General features: G+C 36.9%; 1 protein-coding gene across 4 annotated transcripts in view; it reads right to left on the bottom strand.

Moving 5' to 3' along the window:
* The window catches only part of LOC122792993 (probable JmjC domain-containing histone demethylation protein 2C), a 1,041,568-nt gene that overhangs the window by 173,041 nt on the left and 845,982 nt on the right, over positions 1-22,545 (bottom strand). For all 4 annotated transcript variants that reach the window (XM_044060615.1, XM_044060616.1, XM_044060618.1 and 1 more), the window contains 2 exons: positions 18,825-18,943; positions 14,898-14,982 (listed from right to left, as the gene is read on the bottom strand). In XM_044060615.1, coding sequence (XP_043916550.1) covers positions 14,898-14,982; positions 18,825-18,943 — 204 coding nt within the window. The remainder of the gene's footprint in view (positions 1-14,897; positions 14,983-18,824; positions 18,944-22,545) is intronic.

Raw genomic sequence — 22,545 nt, 5'->3', positions numbered from 1 at the left:
CTTTACTCTTTCAGGGGTGCATAGAAAGTGCCTGCCTTTTTGAGGACAGAAGGAGAATAATCTTAATGTTTCCAGTGTGTGAATATTGCATCCTTTAGGATGGGCTCCACTGAGAGGTCATCCCAAGGTGACTCATCCCACTTCTCTCATTTACATACTGAATGCAGCAATTCCTGAGAGAAAGCAGAATAATTACAGACCATTCAGTAGTGGACTTTATAATGTTGACTCCACAGCAGATGGTGTAATCCTGACCACCTCCCCAAAGGTTGGAGTCATCCAGAGAAAAACAATAGGAAAGGGGCAACATATTACTATTGCACTTCTCAGAGAAAAAGGATATGTGGTTCTCAAAATTTGTTTCTCAGAAATTGAGGCAGTAGCCCTGGCTACAAAAGGGGAGCTTGGTCTCATCCAGTGCACAAAGTGATGAATATGCAACAGACAAGTAGGAAGCAACTGGACACCAAAAGTAAGAGAAGCACACTGACTACAGATGGCACTACGTCATGACAGGCTTGTTTTTGGGCCTGATTGTCCCTTTTTGCAAAAAAATTCAGCTTCTAGTAAATGCCTGAGATGAAATCAAAACAGAAGAAACAAAGCCATAACCACTGACAAGTAAAATCAAAAGAACAGCAACAGATAAAAAATGAATTCCTTTAATTTATTTAATCCACATGCAGTAAGCGCTTTCGGCTTAAAACTAAGACTTCATCAGACTAAAGACATTCAAAACTACCCAACATTTACATACTTTAAAATCACATGATACAATTAATCAATTAATGTTTAATTCTCTTTTTTCAAGGAAGACCATAAAGTTTTCCTTTTCATTAAGGCCAGGTGGCAAACAAGCGTCTATTTTGACTTGCCACAAATACTCTTTTGACACTATTAACTACATCATCAGTAGTACCAGTAAGCAGATACTGACAAAAATTACAATTTAGACATTTAAACATCCCTTTTCTTGTATAAATCTTGTTCAGATGCAAACTTAGTCTTGACTGAAAATAGTCTATTCACACATGTAGGTTCATCCGCCACTGCTTTCTTTATACCTGGAATACTTCTCAAAATCTTCCAGTTGTTTCTTATAATATCTTTAATGGCTTTTTGGTCTAAACTATTTCTTACTACCACTGACATCCTGTAGTTTTTACTACTGAACTTTATATTGTTATTCTTATTAGTGGTGGTAATATCATTATCTGCCCTACTTCTACACCTCATAACTTCTTCAAAATTTTGTTTGACAATATTTCCTGGTAACCTCTATTAAAAAACATATAACATACAGATATTTCTTCATGCACAAAATCTGAATCATTTTTAGGAAGTTGTCTATCTAGCTTTGTGTATGTCCTGCCTTACCTTTTATGTAGAATGTACCACCAGAGAATTGCACCCTAGGGTGTATGAACATAGTTAGGCTATTTCTACTTGTGATAAAAAGAATGCCTTAAGTAAACACTATAGTAACGATATATGTAAGATTGATTTTAAATTTATTGTTTTAGACCAATTACCTAGTTATAACAACAGATTTGATGCAGAAGATGAACTGTATTGGAAAGAATATTTGTGGCAAGTCAAACTGGATGCTTGTTTTCCACCTGGTGTTAATGATAAGGAAAATGTTATGGTCTTCCTTAAAAGAAAGAGAATTAAACATTAATTGATTAACTGTATCATGTGATTTTAAAGTATTTAAATGTTGGTTAATGTTGAATGTCTACAGTCTGATAAAGTCTTAGTTTTAAGACAAAACAACTTACTGTCTGTGGATTAAAGAAATTTGTTCTTTAAATGACTGAGATGGAATACATTCACTCAGTAATGCCAAACTTTTGAGTTAAATACTAATAGTCCATTGGTCGATTACCTTTAAAAGTGAACTAGAGTAATACTTTAAAGTTTTCCATGGTTTCGGGCCTTGTCTTTAATTCTTGATCAAAGAAGTTGAGCATTAAGATTAAAATTGCACAAGTCTTTCCTTTAAACAAAGATTTAAACTCAGAGCCCAAACTGTTATGTATCTTTTGAAAACTCTGTGGGCTTCATGGTATTGTGTCTTTACCACTGGTTTGCCTTTCAAAACTGACAAGCCTCTTGACCAGTCAGCAACAAGGAGAGGCAGGTGTCAGCTGGCCAGCAGTGTTCATTAATTCTCAGTGCTCCTTATCGGCATAGTAAACGTACTGACATTATAACATTGCTGAGCCTCGGAGAACATGGAAGGACCTAAGTAGTTTGGCAAATGCCTCAAGAACCAGAGCTTGTGCTCCCAATAATGGAGAAATGGATGAAGCCTGAAAAAAAAAAGAAAGGTGTTCACTCTGAACTAAATGTACATTGCTTCACTCTCAAACTTAATAGTCGTGCTTGCAAAAGTTTTGAAGAAACAGTAAATAATAAGTGCAACAAGACGAAATGTATAAATATGCTGCACACATTAAAAGACATTTTATAAAATTGCTTTGGTAGTTTTTTGTTTGCTGAAACTGTTACACTAAATATGCATGGGTGTGTGTCAAAATCATACTGAGGAAATCAGGACAGGAAGAAGAATAAATAATGTGTGTATTGTTTCCTGCAAAGTGTACTTTACAATTTTCCTGAACCCAGTTTATGTTCGTATGTACAGCATTATTTATAAGTAAGACAGAAAGACATAATGTAATTCTACTACAAACTATATAAAGTTGCATGAAGAGGACAGATATATACTTTCCTGACTGCTCAAGTTCCTTTAAGATGCATCATGAAAAGGATTTTTCTGAGTAGTCTAGCTGTGTGCTTATGGTCCCATTTCACATCACTCAGGATGCCAGTTAAAATAAAAAAGGCTGTTTTTTTCAAAATAATGTGAATGCTGATAAGAAATCCAAGTGAAACTGTAAACATTTTAGGAAACATACTTAGAAATGTGTTAGCACTCAGAATGATTCAAAATACTTTTCAGGCAGTCACCATAACTGGATTTCCTGACCGATACCCTGATTTCTGGATTTCCTGACTATCAGAAAAAAAGTCCTAACATGCGGCTCAAGCTTGTAATTAAAGAAAATGTGGGTAGTGTGGGGAATTTGGCCATTCTGCAAAGAATTACGCAACTGCACAGAAAGTGTAGCTGTAAGGAGAATGTGTGATTTGACTACCCCAGTTTTATGGAGGAAAGGATAGACAGTGAAAGCAAGGATATAGAAGGAAGGACTACTGAAATAAGTATGAATGAAGAGTATGTAGAGCCAGCTAGGGAAGAAACTCAACAATTAATTCAGAAGTTGGGAACTGAAGAAAGTGATGGCAGAGAAGATGAAGTTGAGGTGGTGTAAAAGAATGAAACAGCAGGAATTACTTTAGAAAATATATTTCCAGTGTTGGAAGTTGATGAAGGGGACAATGGGAGGAATGGCACAGGGTCAGAAAATGAAACCGTAACATTCTCAGGGAATACGGTGATAAGAAAGTGAAAGCTGAAAACAGTTGCAAGTGTGAATGGAAAAAAATAAAGAAAAGGTTGAGATTACTGTTTCAGTGAATGTAAATAATATAAAAAAATAAAGTAGGAATAATTGTTATGATAGAATGGTGAAAGAAGGTAGAGGCTGATGTGATATGTTTCTTGGATATGAGTTGTATACAGAAGGAAAAAGACTGAGCTCTGAGTTATTTTGGGGGTGGTAGTTTGAAAAATTGTACTTGTAATTGTACTCAGACTTGTTTAGTCTGCTGAGATCCAAAATGGGCCTCCAGTCCAATGTCTTTTTTTGGAACTAAAAAGAACCTTGAGTAAGTTCCGGATCCACTTTGGTCTGCTGGCTTGTTTTGGGTGACTCTTTTTCTAGCAAGGGTTGCTTGGTCCCTCTGATTGGGTAGAACATCCGGGACTGACCTCTTTTCTAAAGGGGGAGAGCAAAAGGGTATACAGTAGCCTGTGGATATGATCGTCTGTACCCATTTGTACCCATTCTCATTTATGTTTAGCCAGGCATTTGGGTACAGTGACAAACAGCCCCCGACTGCCTCCAGAGGTGGACAGGTGGGCCTCCTTTCAGGAGTGCTGGAAGGGCCTACCAAGGAAAGTATCCCTGTTGCCCTGATTTTGCAGACCCCCCTCTGCCATGAGGTTGGCGTCTTCCATTACTGTTTCCCCCTCTGCCCCTGGAGGAAGAATCATCACATGCATCTGGAAAGGCTCTCTGGGACTTATGGAATCACCCCCCCCCTTGGCCTTTGGGGTAAGGCCTGCTAAGGAGGGAAAAACAGACTCCAACAGGAGAAAGAGTCTTTCTCTCTTGCTCGCACCTGGTCAGAGTCTCTCTCACTTTTGGCCAGAACAATGATGAGCCATCGAATGGGGAGGTGATAAAGGAAGACTTGAAGGGCTCTGCAAACTTGCATGATCAAATCCAGGAATGGTTCCTTAGGGAGATTCCTGTACCCACTGCCCTACTCACTCCATCAGCCGTATAAGAGATAAGCCGCATGGAGGCGTTTACTACCGAATTTAAGGTAGAAAGCTGAGAGGTCACCTTGTCAGAAACCTCTGCAGCTGTATAACCTTAGAAGGTATCTCCCAACTCCTTCAGGAGATCCCTCTGAAGTCTGGTAAAATGGGTCAAATAGTTCAGTGACCTGAGGGTAAAGGCTGCTGACAAGAACATACGCTTTCCGTACCAGTCCATCATACGAGATTCCTTATTCGTCAGATAGACAGATGAGGAAGGAGTGTTACATGAGTTACATAACAATCAGAATGATCTATTTAAACATCATGGGAGTAACTTGACAGTAAAGGAAAGAGAAGCCCTTAAAAGATTAATGGAAAATAAAAATCTAGTGATACTAAAGGCGGATAAGGGTGGGGCAATAGTGATTTGGGACAGTAGTGAGTACATAAAAGAGGTTCAAAAACAGTTGAGAGATGGCAGGTTCTATTGTAGACTGCCTTTAGATCCTACTGTTGACCTTAAATGAAAAATAGATGAAACCTTAAAAGAATATAAGGAAAAAGGCTATATTACAGATGCCTTATTAAAAGAATTAATGGTGGATAATCCTAGGTCCCAGTTATTTTATATTCTACTAAAGATACATAAAATATTTTTCCCCCCACCCGGTAGGCCTATAGTTTCAGGGATATGATCCTTGACTGAACCTATCTCTGCTTACCTAGAAGTACAGTTTAAGCCTTTATTAACATAGGTTAGATCTAGAATAAGGGATACAAATTAATTTTTGGAACTGGTTGATGATATTCTGACAGCAAAAGATTCTTTTATTTGCACTTTAGACGTGCAATCATTGTATACTAGCATCCCGCACCATGGAGGGCTTGAAGCAATAAAATATTGACTGTTGAAATATGGGCATTATTCGGTTGAACATTATTTCTCGTTGGATTTGGTAAGAATTGTATTGGAAAATAATGTATTCTTTTTTGGGAATGAATGCTATTTGCAAGTGAATGGAACAGCGATGGGTACAACATTTGCCCCAGTATACGCTGATCTGTTTATGGGGTACCTAGAGTGCAGTCTGATATATGATGACAATATTCCATTTAAGTCTGATTTGATAATGTGGCGACGTTACCTAGACGACTGCTGGGCCATTTGGTCTGGCTCTGAAAGTGGACGGAAAATGTTTGTTGAACAATTGAATTTTAACGTATTTGACATTGTTTTTGTGGATAGGATGGAAAAAGTAACTATTGATTTCTTAGATGTACATGTTGCAAAGAATGATGATGGGACCCTGAGTACGGGGCTATATAGAAAACCATTCACTAGGAATTTATATTAAGAGCTGGCAGTTGCCATCCAAAACACATTATTTTGAATATCCCTAAATGCCAGTTTCAGAGGTTATACCGCATATGTAGTAACAATGATGAATATTAAAAAGAAGTTAGACAAATAGGAAATAGGTTTGTCCAGAGAGGTTATAACAGACACTTTATTAAAACAGAAGAATCAAGGGCATCCCATTCAGTAAGAAATTTAACACAGACGAATAAACAGAATGGGGTAAAAGTAGGGGAACAAGCCCCATTTAGATTTATAACAACATATGGTACAAATACATATAAACAACAGGGTATAGTTAACAAGACTTGGCATATTCTCAAAACTGATCAATTCTTTGAAGGGCATCTTACACAATATTGTAAATTTGGATATAGGAGGGGTAAGAATCTAGGAGAATCCCTTGCATGGTATAAAAGGATGGACAGTAAAAAACAAAAAAAAATATGCTGTTAAAGTGTGTAAATCATGTGGAAACTGCGTATATTGTAAAGTTATTTTGAAAACTAAATCTTTTACTTTTATTAATACACCTAGAGTGTATGACATACAACAGTTAATTACCTGTCGGACAGAATGGATGATCTATATGGCTATATGCCAAAGTGGGGCCTTCTATGTGGGCCAGACGTCTAGGTCTTTTAAGAGCAGAGTAGCGGTCCATCGAAGTGATATTAAGTGTCAACGTGTTCGGAGTGCCCTTTACAAACATAAAATAGATCACACAACTGCACATTTTGTATTTATAGGAACTGATACACTATATAAGGGAAATTTAACAGAAATTGATAAACATTAGATGTTAGATAAAAAAGAGAGGTCATGGATTCTGAATTTAGGGGCGTTATATCAGAGCTGGCAACTCGGCACGTAAAAATCTACTGCCAATCATAAGCGGACCGGAGTTCCGCTGTGGCGACCCCTAACCGAGAAAAGCCGAAAGACACGACATATAAACCTGGCTTGAATGAGTATCTTTGAAGAAATGACAGTAACGTCATTATGGGACGGGTGGATTGAACAGTTTATTTTTGTAATGTGCTTTGTTAGTCTGTAAAAATGTGTCTTGCTGCATGATGAATGTATTTACTCACATCGATGCAGTTTTAAATTGACTGATGCCTTTAAAATGGATCTGTCCCTTTAATTTGGACTATATATTGTGGGAACGGATGATGTATGAGGTACTTTTCCACTGATGACGCCTAAGGGGTGAAACCAGTTTGGAGTTGTTTGTTCTCACGGTCTGTCGGCCAATAAAGGACATCTGGCAAATCTATACTGTTGTTTGGGATTCTGGTGATTTACTGAATGCTTGGTGGTGCTGGAAAATCATTTTGTGCTTTATATATATATATATATATATATATATATATATATATATATATATGGGTTCAGGCGCCTAGGCATGAAGACATTTCCCTGTGGTATATTTGGTTGGGGACACATGGCTGAAGTGACATTTAGCTGCAGAGAAATAGGGCTTTTTGTGAATTCCCTGTGGGCAAAAAGAAGCTCACACTGCCTTGCCCACAGCTTTAATAGCCAAGTGCATGGTGGCAGAAGAACTAATGAGTGTTGTGCTCAGTGTACAGTGCATGCTTATGTAACTACATCTTGTAGAAGTGTGCTACAGCATGGCAAATGTCCTGCATGCTACTGTAGTCACATTTAGGTTCCAGTATGCATTTTAGCTAATGTTCTCTAGATACTGTTTAAAGGGTAGTGGTTCACATGCATCACTTATAAACGTGCTGCCAATTGTGCACTGCATTTTTACTGCCACTGACATGCCCACTGGCTAGCCTGCTGTTAATGCCTGCCATACTGCTTGCTGTCTTATGTTGTCTTGTGTACCATCGACATTATTTCCCCCCTGTGCAGTTGGTTGTTGAAGTTGTGGGCATGGTACTGCATTCTTCTGTTTGCCCACAGGGAATTCACAACAGCCATATTTTTTTGCAGCTGAATGTCATTTCAGTCATGTGTCCCCAACCAAATGTACCACAGGGAAATATTACGCTGGCAGCTAGGAGCCTGAACCCCATATATATATATATATATATATATATATATATATATATATATATATATATATATTCCATATTTAACTTGGAAAGGAGTTGTCAGAGATGGGTCCCTATTATATCTTCGAAACAACACATCATCAAATGGCATTTTGAATGGCATTTTCCTGAACATGCCATTTGCTGAACTGTTCATACTGAGATCACATTACAGTAGGAATTGGGAAATTTGCCATTTCACCAATGTAGTGTGATCTCTGAGTTGGTATATATAATTAGCGGGGGGTGGGGGGTTCAATGAATGGCATTTCCGATGAAATGCCGTTTGTTGAACTGATGGTTGGATGCATATGAATAGACCCCATTGATATATTATAGTTTTTGTTGGGGGGGTGAAAACTGAATCCTTCTAAAAGGGGGTGGTCTTCAACATCAGATAAAATGGAGGACTGAATTCAGTTAAGCCAGTGAAATTCATAGCACCAATGAATCTTTTCTGAGTAATTAAAACAATAAAAGAAAGGAAGGATGAAATGGTTGAAATATGTTTACAGTTAAAGTACCATGAAGTGCAGAAAGAGGTACGGGAAAGAAAAGGAGATGAGAGAATAAGAACTGGGGAAAGAAAATGAAGACATGCAAGGAAAGACACGACTATATTAAAGGAAAAGATGACAAAATGAGATAATAATGGAAAACGGCTGTGGCCATCTCTGCAAGGAGTAAAAGAGGCAAGAAATAAAAACAGAAAAGCTTTAAGGGGGTTATGAATGTGGACATTCTTCTTTTTATGGAAAATAAATTACTTGTGAAAGGGAACATGAAAGAACATAACCAAAGACTGTAATTATTACAACATGGAAAAAGCATCTCAACACTGTTTTTTGGAGTCTAACAATAATGCAGTGCTGCAGCTTTAAGAGAAGATTATAAAATAGTTGTTTCAAGAATACTGATATGAATACAGTCTGGTATGGGAAGTTAAAGGTAGACAGAAGTGAATGTGGATAAATGTGATCAGGAGTTGTTTATGATAATATGGAATCCGTGGAAAAGGCATGATGCATTGTTGTATTACAACGTAAAGATGGATAAAGATGTAACAATGATTATGATAAAATGTGGTAGGAGGATAAGGAGTGGAAAAGCAAAAATCATGTTGTAAATATTATTAATAAAAATGTTTATAACTGAATGGAGTGTAATATACAGCAACAGAAATGCATCAATAAAACAAACCTCACTCATGGGAAGGTTTGAAGGAAGAAGAGGAAATAGTTATAATGCAGAGACAGGAAAGTTTTAAAGATAATAGGGAGGCTTCAGAACTCTTTTTGAGAGCATTACTATGTAAATTACCTGTGAAGGGACAAATGGAATATAAGTAATGTGAAGAAACCTTATGTAAAGTGTCTAAACTTGAAGAATCTATTGAACATGCATTTTTTTGATGTGCAAAAAAATTAGAAAAGTTTGACAGAGTTTTAAAAAACAGTGTGATTGTGTATGCTTTAGGACAGAAATATGAACATAGTATATGCAACATGCATAAATATGTGGTAGCAGTTCATTTTGCCAAATACTGACTTTCTCAGCGAAGTGTAGTGCTGATTTTTTTTAATTAGTAACACTCCTTGCTCAGTGCTAAATTTATTAAACAGAGGAATGTGAACTGGTTGGTTGTTTTGGTGATGTGCTTTGTGTTATGGTAAATGTCTATGTGTATTAATATGGAAACTCTGGGATATACCAACAGTTTTAGCATTAGGAGTGTGAGTGTGTGCATGTTCTTGTGTGTGCGTGTGCATTTGCCATCTAGGATTACAACAGTTTTAGTGCTGTTCATCCGTGCTAGTGTATGTGTACAGTGTACGTGTGTGCCTTGTGTAGCAGTACTGTTAGGAAAAGTGTTTTTTGTAATGTACTCTCTAGGATTGTGGTTAGTGACATGGAAGGGTTGACACAAATGAGCACCTGGACCCAACTCCAACCCTACATATTGACTTATAAAAACTTTTCCTTAGCAGTATAACTATTCAGACAAAGTGCATCTGGTGTTACTGTCATGGTTTTTGTGTTTGTTTGCTTTCTTTTTACTTGACTGATTGCAAAACAAGATCATATTGTTTAGTTCAAAATTATTTACTTGGTCAATTAAAAGAAGTGCTGAAGACAGAAGCTGAGTTATTCATTATCTGTGCTCTGTACATTGACATTTCTGCACATATTCAAATATGGACCAAAATTCAGTAAAGACAGAATACTGCTTACCCTTTATAGAATATAAGGAAACAAAGTGAAGAGCTGGTATGCGATAAGATTTGGGAAAGTGAAATTATATTAAAAAGTATACGGATATAACTGTGGCAGAAAGGGTGGGGGACTACAGGGATGCATTCAAAAATGCCATATGTTAAAACATGAAACGACTGTAATTATTCTGTGAAAGATATCTGTATTAATAATACTGAAAATATGTGTATATGAATGAAAAAGTAATGTATAAATAAAGTTCCCCGTAGTCTTTTTAATAAGTGGTGAGAAATATTTTATGTTAACCTGAGCTACTACCAACTTGGTTCATAGGTAGGTACTAGGCTATCAGCCATAGGGCCTAGACAAGCCCAGCCAAAAAGGTACCCTGGCTTTTGCCACCCAAGAAAATTATTTTCCTGTGCCACTGTTGAGCAGAGCCACAGAAGTGATCCCCGGGGTGAATTTCCTATTTCCCATCCAATTATCAAGATTTTTCTTGAACAGTGCTAATGAGGAGCTCTGTTTGACATAGACAGGTAGTTTGTTCCAGAGTATGGGAAGTCTCTGGGACAGGAATCTATCCCTCTGGCATGTTCTGTTTATTGTGGTGACAAGGTTTAGGTCCCTAAAGCGTGTAGCTCGGTGGGATTGGGACTTCTTTAAGTGGAGCATGTCCAACAGCTCTGGGTTTGACATAGCTTTGTATGTTAGGCAGAGATCACCTCTGAGTAAGCGATATGCGACGGAGTAAAGCTGGAGTTTTTTGAGATGGTCTGCGTAGGGCATCTGCTTGAGGCCGGTGATCCACTTTGTGAGGTATTTCTGCGGTCTTTCCAGTTGTTGTAGATGTCTTGTGAGGTACATACCAAAAGGGGCGTTGTACTCTATAATGGGTCTAATGAGTGATGAGTAGAGGGGAACAATGACCTCTTTTTTCTGGATGAGAAACATTTTGTGATTAGGTATGCCATGTAGAAGGATTTCCTGACTACTGTGGAAATGTGATTATCAAAGGAGAGACTACTGTCCATCTGTGTCTCAAGGTCTCTTATCAGACTTTCGGTGTTAAGTATACTACCGCCTATGTTGTAGTTCATGGGTACAGAGTTTTTACCAAAGGGGGTGACAATGCACTTTTTGGCATTGAGCTTGAGGCCACGGCTTTGACACCAGGCATCTGTCTCAGTGAGGCCCTTTTGTAGGATGTCCACATCGTTAAGAGTTTTGATTATGGCTCCTAGTTTGCAGTCATCTGTGAACTTCATTAGCCAAAGACCTTCTGTGTTAGCCTGTACTTCAGAGAAGTAGATACCAAACAGGAGAGGACCCAGGACTTAACTCGGTGGTACTCCACTTGTCACTGGTCTGAAGTCAGATTTGGAGTCTGCTACTTTCACAGTGTGGGTTCTGTCAGTGAGCCAGTTGGCAACCCATCTTATGACATAGGGATTTATACCTAGTTTAGTGAGTTTATCTATAATTCCAGAGTGGGGGATGGTGTCAAAAGCCTTGGCAAGATCTGGATAGGCTGTGTGAACCACCTTACCCTCGTCTACAGGGCTTTGGTGACTGCTTCAAAGAAGTCCATCAGGTTTAGGAGAGATGGGTCCTCCGTATCTCATTCGGGGGTGGCACACATACAGGACAGCAGCAATCTTTTCAGTGGTAAATTAAGGGCATCTTGGACCCTGGGTGGCTTTCAAGCCATGGGATCCCCTTACACACACTTTAATGGCTATAATCCTAAATGAAATGATTTGCCAGAAAAACAAAAATATTATAAGGCACAGACAAAAACATGACATGAGGAAAAATTAGAGACAGTGTGCAAGGTCAGGGACAGTTTCAACTTTGTTTCACACACTGACAATAACCAAAAAAGTAACAGACATTTAAACTGAACAAACAAGCTGCTTTCATCTGCAGCCAACCTGAAGTCCACTTGCCAATACTATATCTGGTTGCCTGCCAGGAATAGAAAATAAATATTTACCTCTTGTTTCTGTGATCCTCTACAGCAGTCAGAAGTTTCCACTTTACTATATAATATTTGTGAGCTTTCTTCTCACTCTCTTCACAATGAATCATAGGATGGCAATTAACAGAAAGTTGTGACAATGTGCAGAGGATTGCCAGGGACTGTTCTTTAACTTATTTATGTTTAAGCAGAGAAATGTTCTTTGCCTAGAACCAAGCCAAAAATGTGGACGTCCACATAAAAAAAACAAAAAACAAAAAAAATGTATATATATATATATATATATATATATATATATATATATATATATATATGTGTGTGTGTGTATAAACAACAACATATATATAAAAATAACCAAAACAAGTGCACTACTGGCATCTCGTATTGTACTCCAAGAGTCTAATCACCACAAGTAAAAGTCACAAACAAGAATTTATTTATAAAAAAGATTAGCAAGCACCATACACATACTATATGCTTTCATCCTATCATCTTAATGTTAGGACTTCATCAGAACTAATAAAGGATATCAAACCACTCCATTTTATAAGGAATTCAGTAATTTAAAACAATTACATGACAATCAAATGTCTAAATCCATTCCCACCTAAAGCTATAAACTCACTTATTATAAATAATACACTTATTTAAAAGTATTTAATATAATAATGAATTAAATCAATATTAAATGTATTTCATATTTCCATTTCCTTTAAAAACATTTAAAATAATTAGTACCAATGCATGAGTACAATATTCCAATCTAACCATAAATGCATGTAAGAACTACATATACATACACATATAAAACACATACAAAATACATAAAAAACTTGTAGAAAAGAACAATATTACAAGTTAGCTGCTCTCATCTCAAGTACTGCATTAACTGATATGTATTTCTTAAGGTCTGAGGGTTTGCTGGCATGAAGTTTGAGTTGCCAGATTAGTTCCTTAAACTCAACTGCTTTTTCCTTGCCCTCCTCTTAGGTTAAAAGGGATCTTTTCCAAAATGGCAAATTCAAACTTTTTAAACTTTGACAAACCACTGACTATAGGTAAAGAGCGTTACTAGAATTTGTTTTTATCATGTCATATTTATGCTCAAAAATTATTTTCTTTAATGTTCTTTCTATCTTAACTGATGTAACTGGAAAGACACATTAAACATTTAGAGATGTATATCAGCCCAACAGCATTACAGTTCCCACCATACAACCTTATTCCTGTATTTGAAAAATTGTCCAAAGTCACACTCTTACCCAAAAATTTAAAGAGGTACTAGTGACAGCAACCACATTTAGTGTTACCCTTATAATACATGAAATTACTTCTTCCACCCCTTACAACCACATTTTTTAAGATATTAGAAGCTTTACAAATAAAGTGGGCTTGGTCTCCAATGATGCAGTGTAGTTTTTCATTACCTGTAAAAATCATCCAAACCCCCTAATAGTGTTCTTTCCTAACTTTAAACAATCAGTACATTACAAACCTATTCTGTTCTGATTCTTGGTCCACATCCTTTATTTATATTTTTAAAATGCAACTGTTCCAAACCAGGACCCAGCAACTGCTTGTATTTACAACCCCATTCCTGACTTATGTTGTTGTTTGTTTTTCAGCTTTTCCTGGTAAGGGGTCGCCACAGTGGAACTCCAGTCCGCTAATGATTGGCAGTAGATTTTTACGAAACGCTGAGGTGCCAGCTCGATGCTGAACCTTCAACGAGGGCACACCCATTTACACGTGCATGTCTTTCGAACGCTACCCAACCGCGGGGAGGACATGCAGACTCCACACAGAAGGCACTCCCAAGCCCAGCCGAGAATCGAATGGGAGAACCTCTTGCTGTGAGGTAACAACGCTACAGCCGCGACTATATTACATTCACAAATGCCTTAGGATACTCCCTTTCCAAGCACATGTTCTCCAACTTAACTTTTTCTATATCAAACAGTGTTTTATGAGGCACCCTTCTCACCAGTCTTAAAAATTGCCCCTTAATCAGGCTCTTTTTATACATAAATGGATGGAAACTCTGATAGTACAAATATGAGTTTGAAAATGTTGGCTTCCTATAAATCACAAATGTAAAACCACTGGTAGTAAGACTGATTTTAGTGTCTAAAAAATGAATCTCATAGGTTTGGTGCTGGTACATAATCTTCAAAAAGCTGGTAGTACCATTCAAATAATTAACAAAATCAATTGCTTGATAAAACACAGATGACATTAAGGTATCTAAAGTATAATTTACAGAGGGGGTAAAATTTGGAGGAGGAGAAAATTTTCCTTTCAGGGATAACATAATGAGGTTTGCAAACATGAGTCTGCATATGGCAGCCATGGCAACCTCTTTTACCTGCTTGTATATTTCTCCCTCAAAATAAAAAAAAGTTGTTGTTGCAGCTCATGACTATATTAATATCTCTGTTAGTTCAGAATGTACAGTCCATCAATGTTTGATGGAACAAATGTATACCCTCATCCCGTGGAATGCATGAAAATAGGTCTATCACACCAACTGTTAAAAAAGAGCCATGCTCATCTAACAACTCATTTTTAATTCTCCCAAGAAAGTCCAACAAATCCTTAAAAATTGTGTGGCCCCATTAAAAATTGATTTGGGCATCCTATCAATGTGCACTGCCATCGGGTATGTGGTGGAGCCCTGTACTGTCACTATTGCTCTAAAAGGTGGCTTTGTTATAATTAAACTCCATACATTTCTAAGATTTTTTTTAATTATTTAAATAAAGTTAAAATTATGACATCAATAAACTTACACACTTTATTACATCATATACATTAGCTTACCTTCCTTGGGTGGCTTGCTTTCAGGTGTCTCTTCAGTTGATACAGGATGGAGAGGCTGGTAAGGACTCACTCTGGCGTCTTCCTCCTGTGAACATGATTAAACTTAATAAATATGCCTCTGTGAAGTTATTAGTGATACACAGTAATAAGCTATGAGATGTCACACTGACTTCCTTGCTTTTTTCATTACTGGATCTGTGGGTTGCGTCAAACAGCTCATGAGAGAGCATTTAAAAGTTTGGGAGTGATGGTGGCTTTTCCTCTCTCCAACTAACCCTTTTGAAAAACAAAAACATTCAATGGAAGGCTGTTTTACAGAACAGACCTGAAAAACTGGACATGAGCATTATAGTCAAGGTCCCACCAAGTGACTACAAGAAGGTCGTCTGCTTTGCCAGGGAAAATATTAATTAAAAATAGAAACCCTGATGAAAGGGCAAGGTACGCCTGTTTTAAACTACACACACTGTCAAAAAAGAATGCCTTTCTGAAAGATTGTCATGGCCTTCTTTCATTTCCTGCAAAAGTGGTAAACTCACTAAAATCTATTGTGCTTAAGTAAGAACAGATACAAATGGAAAATATTCTGTGAGAAAACATTTCAGAAAGCCAGTTGTAGCAGTCTGGTAGCAGATGCCATTGTACATTACCTCAGTAAACTAGCCAATAAGAATAGTGGTTTGGTAGCATAATCAATACACATGGTATATAGATGTACATTTATTAATAATTTAGTATATTTGACTGGTATGATGAATGAGTTGCATCTCTGTATTATTAGACAAGGTTCATTTAATTTCATTGTCTTTTGCCTTCATCTCTTTCATATATGACTCCCCCACAAATGCACATAATTACTGGACCAGATACTGTTTGCCGATGAACACAGAAAAGAAAAAGGACATCCCCGCTGGGAATGCCACCTTTCCTGTACAGCAGGCTGAGTGGAATAATGGCACAGAAGAGGATCGGATTAGTACCGCTTCTTGTCTAAGTCACTAATACTCAAGTATAGTAAGTCACTAATACTTAAGTATAGTAAGTCACTAATACTTAAGTATAGTAAGTCACTAATACTTAAGTATACTAAGTCATTCAGTAAAACAGGGAAAAACATTCTCAACAGACTTAATTGCATAAGTGAAGAAATGTTTAATACAAATTGTAACACAAACTATTAAGCACTTTCACCCCACAATTATAGGAAACGTCATCAGAATACAAGTACAATCACAACTTCTACATTAAAAGGTTTGTGGAGGAAAGGATGTCACAGATTCCTACTACAGGAAATTATATCACAAATTCAAATGTAAACAAGGCAAAAAAAAAAAAAAATATATATATATATATATATATATATATATATATATATTTTTTTTTTTTAAAAAGCTTAAACTAATGCAAAACAAATAAATATTTTTAATTCATTTGTCTAAATTTAGTGGTATGCATTTTTAAAACAGAATTGATAGGCACATGTTTATTCAAGCACAGCTCAAACCTTTTTTTTTAATGTTTTGTGTTGGAACATGGTCCACAGAATAATATGGATGGCAGTTGGGAAGACAGGTTGGTATTTAAGGAACAGGTATGGGAGATAAGGTTAAATGCCACAGCTCAACCTGGCATAAAAGCATTATATATAAGTGTACATCAGAAATCCTGAATTGTGTTATATGTGAGCTAGATGAAGTAGGCATATATCACAAAATGTGTGTGTGTGTGTGCTAGATAATGTAGATCCATGTCACACATATTGTAGAGTGAGTGTGAGAGAGAGAGAGAGAGAGTGTGTGTGTGTGTGTGTGTGTGCATGTGTGTGTGCGTGCACGCACACGCGCACTGCATTAAGTAGCCCCATATCGCATATCTTGTAATATATGTTCTAGATAAAGTAGCCCCATGTCACAAACTGTGTATTGTGTGCAGGAGATGAACTAGTCCCAGGTTGCAAACTGTGTACTGTGTGTGGTAGATAAAGTCTCATGTCACAAATTATGCACTGTGTGTGGTAGAAGAAGTAGCCCCATGTCATAACTTGTGTATTGTGTGTGGCAGATAAAGTAGTGCCTTGTCAGAATTTGTGCATTGTGTGTAGAAGATGAAGTAGCCCTATGTCACAAATTGTGTACTGTGTCTGGTAGGTAAAGTAGCCCCATGTCACAAATTGTGTACTGTGTCTGGTAGGTAAAGTAGCCCCATGTCACAAATTGTGTATTGTGTGGGGTAAAGTAGTCCCATGTCACATAATTGTGTACTGTGTGTGGTAGATGAAGTACTCCTATGTCACACATTGTGTACTCTGTATGGTACATAATGCAGCCCCATGTCACAAATTGTATACTGTGTATAGTAGATAAAGTAGGTCCACGTCACCAATCATGCGTTGTGATAAAAGGTAAAGTAGCTCCATGTCTGTAATTGTACTAGATAAGGTGATCCCACCATATGAATTTTGTATTTGCATGCTAGATAAAGTAGCCTGATATCACAAATCTTGCTTTGTGTGTGCTAAAGTAAGTAGCTCCATGGCACACATCTTGTATTCTGCTGCCACACTTACTCCAAGCAGCAAAACTACCATGTTTTCATCCATTAGGTACCTATAATGTTTACCATGTTCAGTTATAAAATATGCATCGAAGGAGGCATTTTGTACACCACCACTCCAGACCATGTCAGGCAACGTAAACCATTGTCCCTAGATATGGGCATCTGTATTAGAAAAATATAGTGCATTACATGCTTCAGCTGTCTACCAGGACAGTGGCATCCTAGCAGACTTGAAAGAAGAACAGGAACTGCATTTATGCACACTTTATCCCAAAGCATGCCACACGCAGAGCTCAGAGTGGTGGTGAAAAGAATGAACCTCTAAGGGGAAGCTGCATGCAGCCACCATGAACACCCAGACATTGTCTGTGATGATTTTATGGGACTGAGGATGCTGGTCAAGACACTAGAGAAAACATTTTTATGTTTCAAACATGGTTTTGGGTTTTTTATGTCTGTGATACCAAACAATATCGACTTCATTGTTCACCTCAGCATTAATATGTTTGATGCCTCAGATAATTACAACTGGCTCAGTTGTAGTGCCCTTCAACAAAGATTTCAGTAATTTGGTAAAGCAAAATTATGCGTACTGTTTTACAGTATTATACGTAGAATTTATAAGAATATACTGTTAACAATTAATATGTTTTAATCCATTTTAATTTTATTTTAATATAAATTGGTACAGCACAATCATACTGTTTTATAGTACTGACATAGAATTTATAAGAACATACTGTTAACAACGACTATGTTTTAATATATTTTAACTGTATTTTAATATAATTTGGTACAATACAGTCATACATACTGTTTTATAGTATTGTACATAGAATTTATAAGAACATACTGTTGACAATGACCATGTTTTAATATATTTTCTTTGGAATGTGAATGCATGGTTTCTGTCCAAGACTCTGGACAACACTGTTTTTGGTTGTATCTTACTTGTATTCACACACTACTCTTACTGCCAATAGCACAGCAAATTACTCCAATGAGTTAACCTACTTACCAAGTTCACATATATAAATAAGTAAATTACTAAATAGGTAAGTAAATGAATAAAATCCTTCCATCCAAACATCAAGCACAGCAGTACCAGCATGGCTTGAAACACATACCTCCCTCAGAGAAGTACCTATTTACAATCTCTCAGATGATAGTGCTTTAGGCGTAATCTCAATCCTAATCTAGAAATATGCCTACAAACTTCTGGTTCCGGGATGGGGATAGTGGAGTATGCTACCAAGTACAGAACACAGAAATCTTTGTCACTGACATTTCTCAGTATTGTAAACTATTCAGGACACATGTGCCTTTGCAAGAATAATAATAATAAAAATTCAGCACCAAGAATGACCATACCTTTAGCATCTGGGCTTGTGTTGATTTGTCCTTCACAGATTTTTGCTCACAGGCACACCTGGATATTATGTCAAACTGGGCTTGAATGTCATGTAACAATTTCCAAAGGTCAACCACAACTAAATAAAGATTGAGTGAAAACAGAAGATTAGGCATGCTTTGACGTAATCATTGAAATTTCAAACACAGTCTGAAACAAAGACACAAAAATAAAAGATATAGTATTCACCATCCTTTCCATGGCTGACCAGGGTTATTTTATCGTTATATGGATTATCATCTTTTTCTACAAAGTTTATTTTTTTAATATGTATATGTAACACAAGCACAAAACACACAGTAAAGCAGATGCTCTGAAATACAGTGAAACTGTACACTAGTTAACTGAGAATAAACGAAAAAACATTAAAAAATAATGTAGAGTATTAAAAAATATAATGCAACAAGTTCTTATATGAGATAATTGGGTACAACAAATATCCATGTCCAATTTAGGATAGGTTCATTACTTTCATCTCATTTTATTTTACTTTACACATCTGTCCATCACACTAAGATGTAAACTTCTTCATAATGCTTTGCAGCCTGTGATATATATTTTTTTAACCTGGGAGGCAGCCAATATGCATTAAAACACTTGGTTAAATAGCAAAACATTTTATGAAGATTTTTCTTGCATATAATTTCACCGAGTTGATATACAAATCATTAGTAAACATGTAGTGCTATACAATAATGCATTATCTTTACAAGTAAAGTCAAGCCCAGATTTTAAGATGCACTACTGCCAAGCTACGTTATTAGCAGGATTAGCATCAGAATTTTCAAATAAGTGCAAACAAAGTTTTATTATATGACAGACTTTAGTCCTTTGGATTTAAAGTCTCCAAGGCAAATATCACGGTTCAACAAATGCAAAGCTACAACAAACTTACCTAAACTGATTTGCAATGGGAAGGTAAAATGTATGGTTCCCATACAAGGGGAATACCTGTATGAACAAACCTACATGTACAAGATCCACCCCAGGCCTAACCCATGTTTTGCATGTCAAAACGTGATGCAGAACAAATTACTACATCTATAATGGAATGCAAAATTCTGATGCACTTCAGTAACCCAACTGAGCTAATTGTTTTGAAGAAGTCCTGTAATATGTTAAGGATGAAAGCACTTAACGTTCATTCATTTATTAAAAATAATTTTGTGCTCCTTGGGGAAACTGTGTGGCAGAATTATAGTGGCATTTTTGTTTTAGTTCTAAGCTAATTATGAACAATTTCTAAAACCTGAACATGCCATTCAGTCGGCGCTTAAGTGAAAGAAATTTGGATGAAACAACTTTTGCTGATGGTGGACTTTTCTATTTTCTTTACACTACTGTGTGACCTCAAAGTAGGTACATTTAAGTTTGGGGGTGTGTGAGTAAAAGGAGCTTGCCACATGCAAAAATAACCTTCCTCTAAGGTTCACTGAAAGTTGTTTTAGCCTAATTTTTCAACTGACTGGCACTTGATTAAATAGTTGTTGGTAACAAAACCTGAACCCTTCTAAAACTCATTCTATGACATTCCACAGAGGATACTAAGATGAAAGATGATGCCTGCTCTGGTCCTACAAATAAAAGTAAAACAAGAGATTCACTGAAATGCGAAATTTGATGTAGGGATAGTCAAACTAAAATCAGATACGAGAAATTGACCATAAGGGCAAAACACAGGTTACAGAAGATAAATATTAAAGGAAGTCTATATACAGACAGTTGAGTGTAGATGTAGTTAAAAGGACATACCTTTCACAGAGAAGTAGAATTAACAACATATTAAATGATAATGAAACAGAAAAACAGAATCTGACACACTCTCATTCAGGTTATCTTGGAAAGCATCACATAAGATACTTTGATATAAAGGACTACTCACAGGTCTGCTTCTATAATCTATCAATTAATTAACATTTCCTCATTGTATTTCTACATGTAACACCCGTGTTGACAGCTAACCTGTTTGCATATGGTGTACCTTCCTCCCTTTCTAATAACGTTTTCTACTTTTAACATCCGCAGATTTATAATATCATAAGTATTCTCCTTCCTGTGACTATATTAAACAGAATGTTTAAATAATATTTATTCTGTTTCTTTACAAACATTGTAACATATGCAGCTATGATCCTGCATGGTCTTTCACTTTCATATTATGAAACTGTTTTATATGTTTCAAAAATTTTCTTCCTAGGCTTTCCACTGTAAAGGGGCTCCCTGTGCTCAGCTGAACTAACTCAGCCAACAAATGGAAATAATTAAATGGTGTGCTTCCCCTTTAAGATCATACAGTCAGGAATAACAAAATCAGATATTAAAATCGATCTGCGTCTACTTACCAAAATCTCACTTCACCAAACTTCATAATGACGAGACAAAGTTGCCGAAGATGTAGTTTCATGAACACCAGGATCACAGTAAAATAACTGTGGGAAATAAATCACTTGGCCACAATGGTGAACTTGGCCCTTTTCTCCTCTACAATCTGATCTCAACAGCTGGTATATTTAGTTAAGTGGGGGTGTGGGGGGCTCAGCCCCCCACTTGGGTGGGTTTGATTTGCTTCGGTTTGTTGTTTTGGTAAGAAGAGGAAGATCCATTAAAATGCCTTGAAAAACATTAGCATGCATACCTAAAATGCACATACACATTAGACTAAGGAAATGAAGTATAACATATGCAGACAAGTGATAACTTACAGCAAAACAGCAAGTTACAAACAACTCTATTAGCATGTTGTGTCTTTCGGCTTTTCCCGGTTAGGGGTAGCCACAGCGGAACTCCGGTCTGCTGATTGGCAGTTGATTTTTACGTGCCGAGTTGCCAGCCCTGACGCACAAACTTCAACGAAGGTACGCTCATTCACGCATGTCTCCACGCAGAAGACGCTCTAGCTGAGAATCAAACCGGACAGCGTCTTACTGTGAGGCATCAACGCTACCGCAGCACCACTACCGCGGCTAAACAACTCTATTAGCATATACACCAAAAACAAAAAGGGTAGCCAGCTGTATTAAGTTACTTTGAATGAGAGTATGCCTGCAATTGGAAGAGCAAAACATTATGGTGATGGAAATTTGACTAAGGCAGGAAAAATGAGACTTTAATGTGGTTTGAAAATTCTTGCTACCCCTAAAATAGAATTTGTATATAAAAATCAGACTTTAAACATGGTCCTGCATAGTTCTAGCAAAGCAAAAAAAGTTGGAATCATATACCAGGAAGTGTAATACCTAAAGTCTAGAGATGAAAAATGAGTTAAGAATGAAATATAGTGGAAAGCAATCAGAGTGACTTGAAGAAAGCCACATGAACCAGCTGGTGGCATTTGGGAGGGAATGAGAAACACACAACAGTGTAGTCAGCTCTGGTTTGGAATGTACCGCTATTCTAAAGGCAGAATTTGTTTATAAATATTGAATTTCAGAATTCTTCTGAATGCTAATAGAAGAGCAAAGAAACACTGTAAATTTGCATCAATAACATATCCAAAGTGCAACGCAGCAAAGTGTGCTGCAGTTGAAATACAGTAACAGTGATTAGAATGATTTGAAGCAAAACCGGATGAACCAGCAGGTGTACAAGGGAGGGGATAGTCTAGAACACAGAGAAATATAGTTTTGTTGAGGCTATAATTTTAATGTAGAGTATGCCAGCAAAACAAGCACCAAAACATCA

This window comes from Protopterus annectens, chromosome 2.part0 (genome assembly GCF_019279795.1).
Source record: "Protopterus annectens isolate FY-2018-M chromosome 2.part0, PAN1.0, whole genome shotgun sequence".
NCBI lineage: Eukaryota > Metazoa > Chordata > Ceratodontiformes > Protopteridae > Protopterus > Protopterus annectens.
Note: the sequence above shows the minus strand (reverse complement) of the source record. Positions and strands in the feature narration are given on the sequence as shown.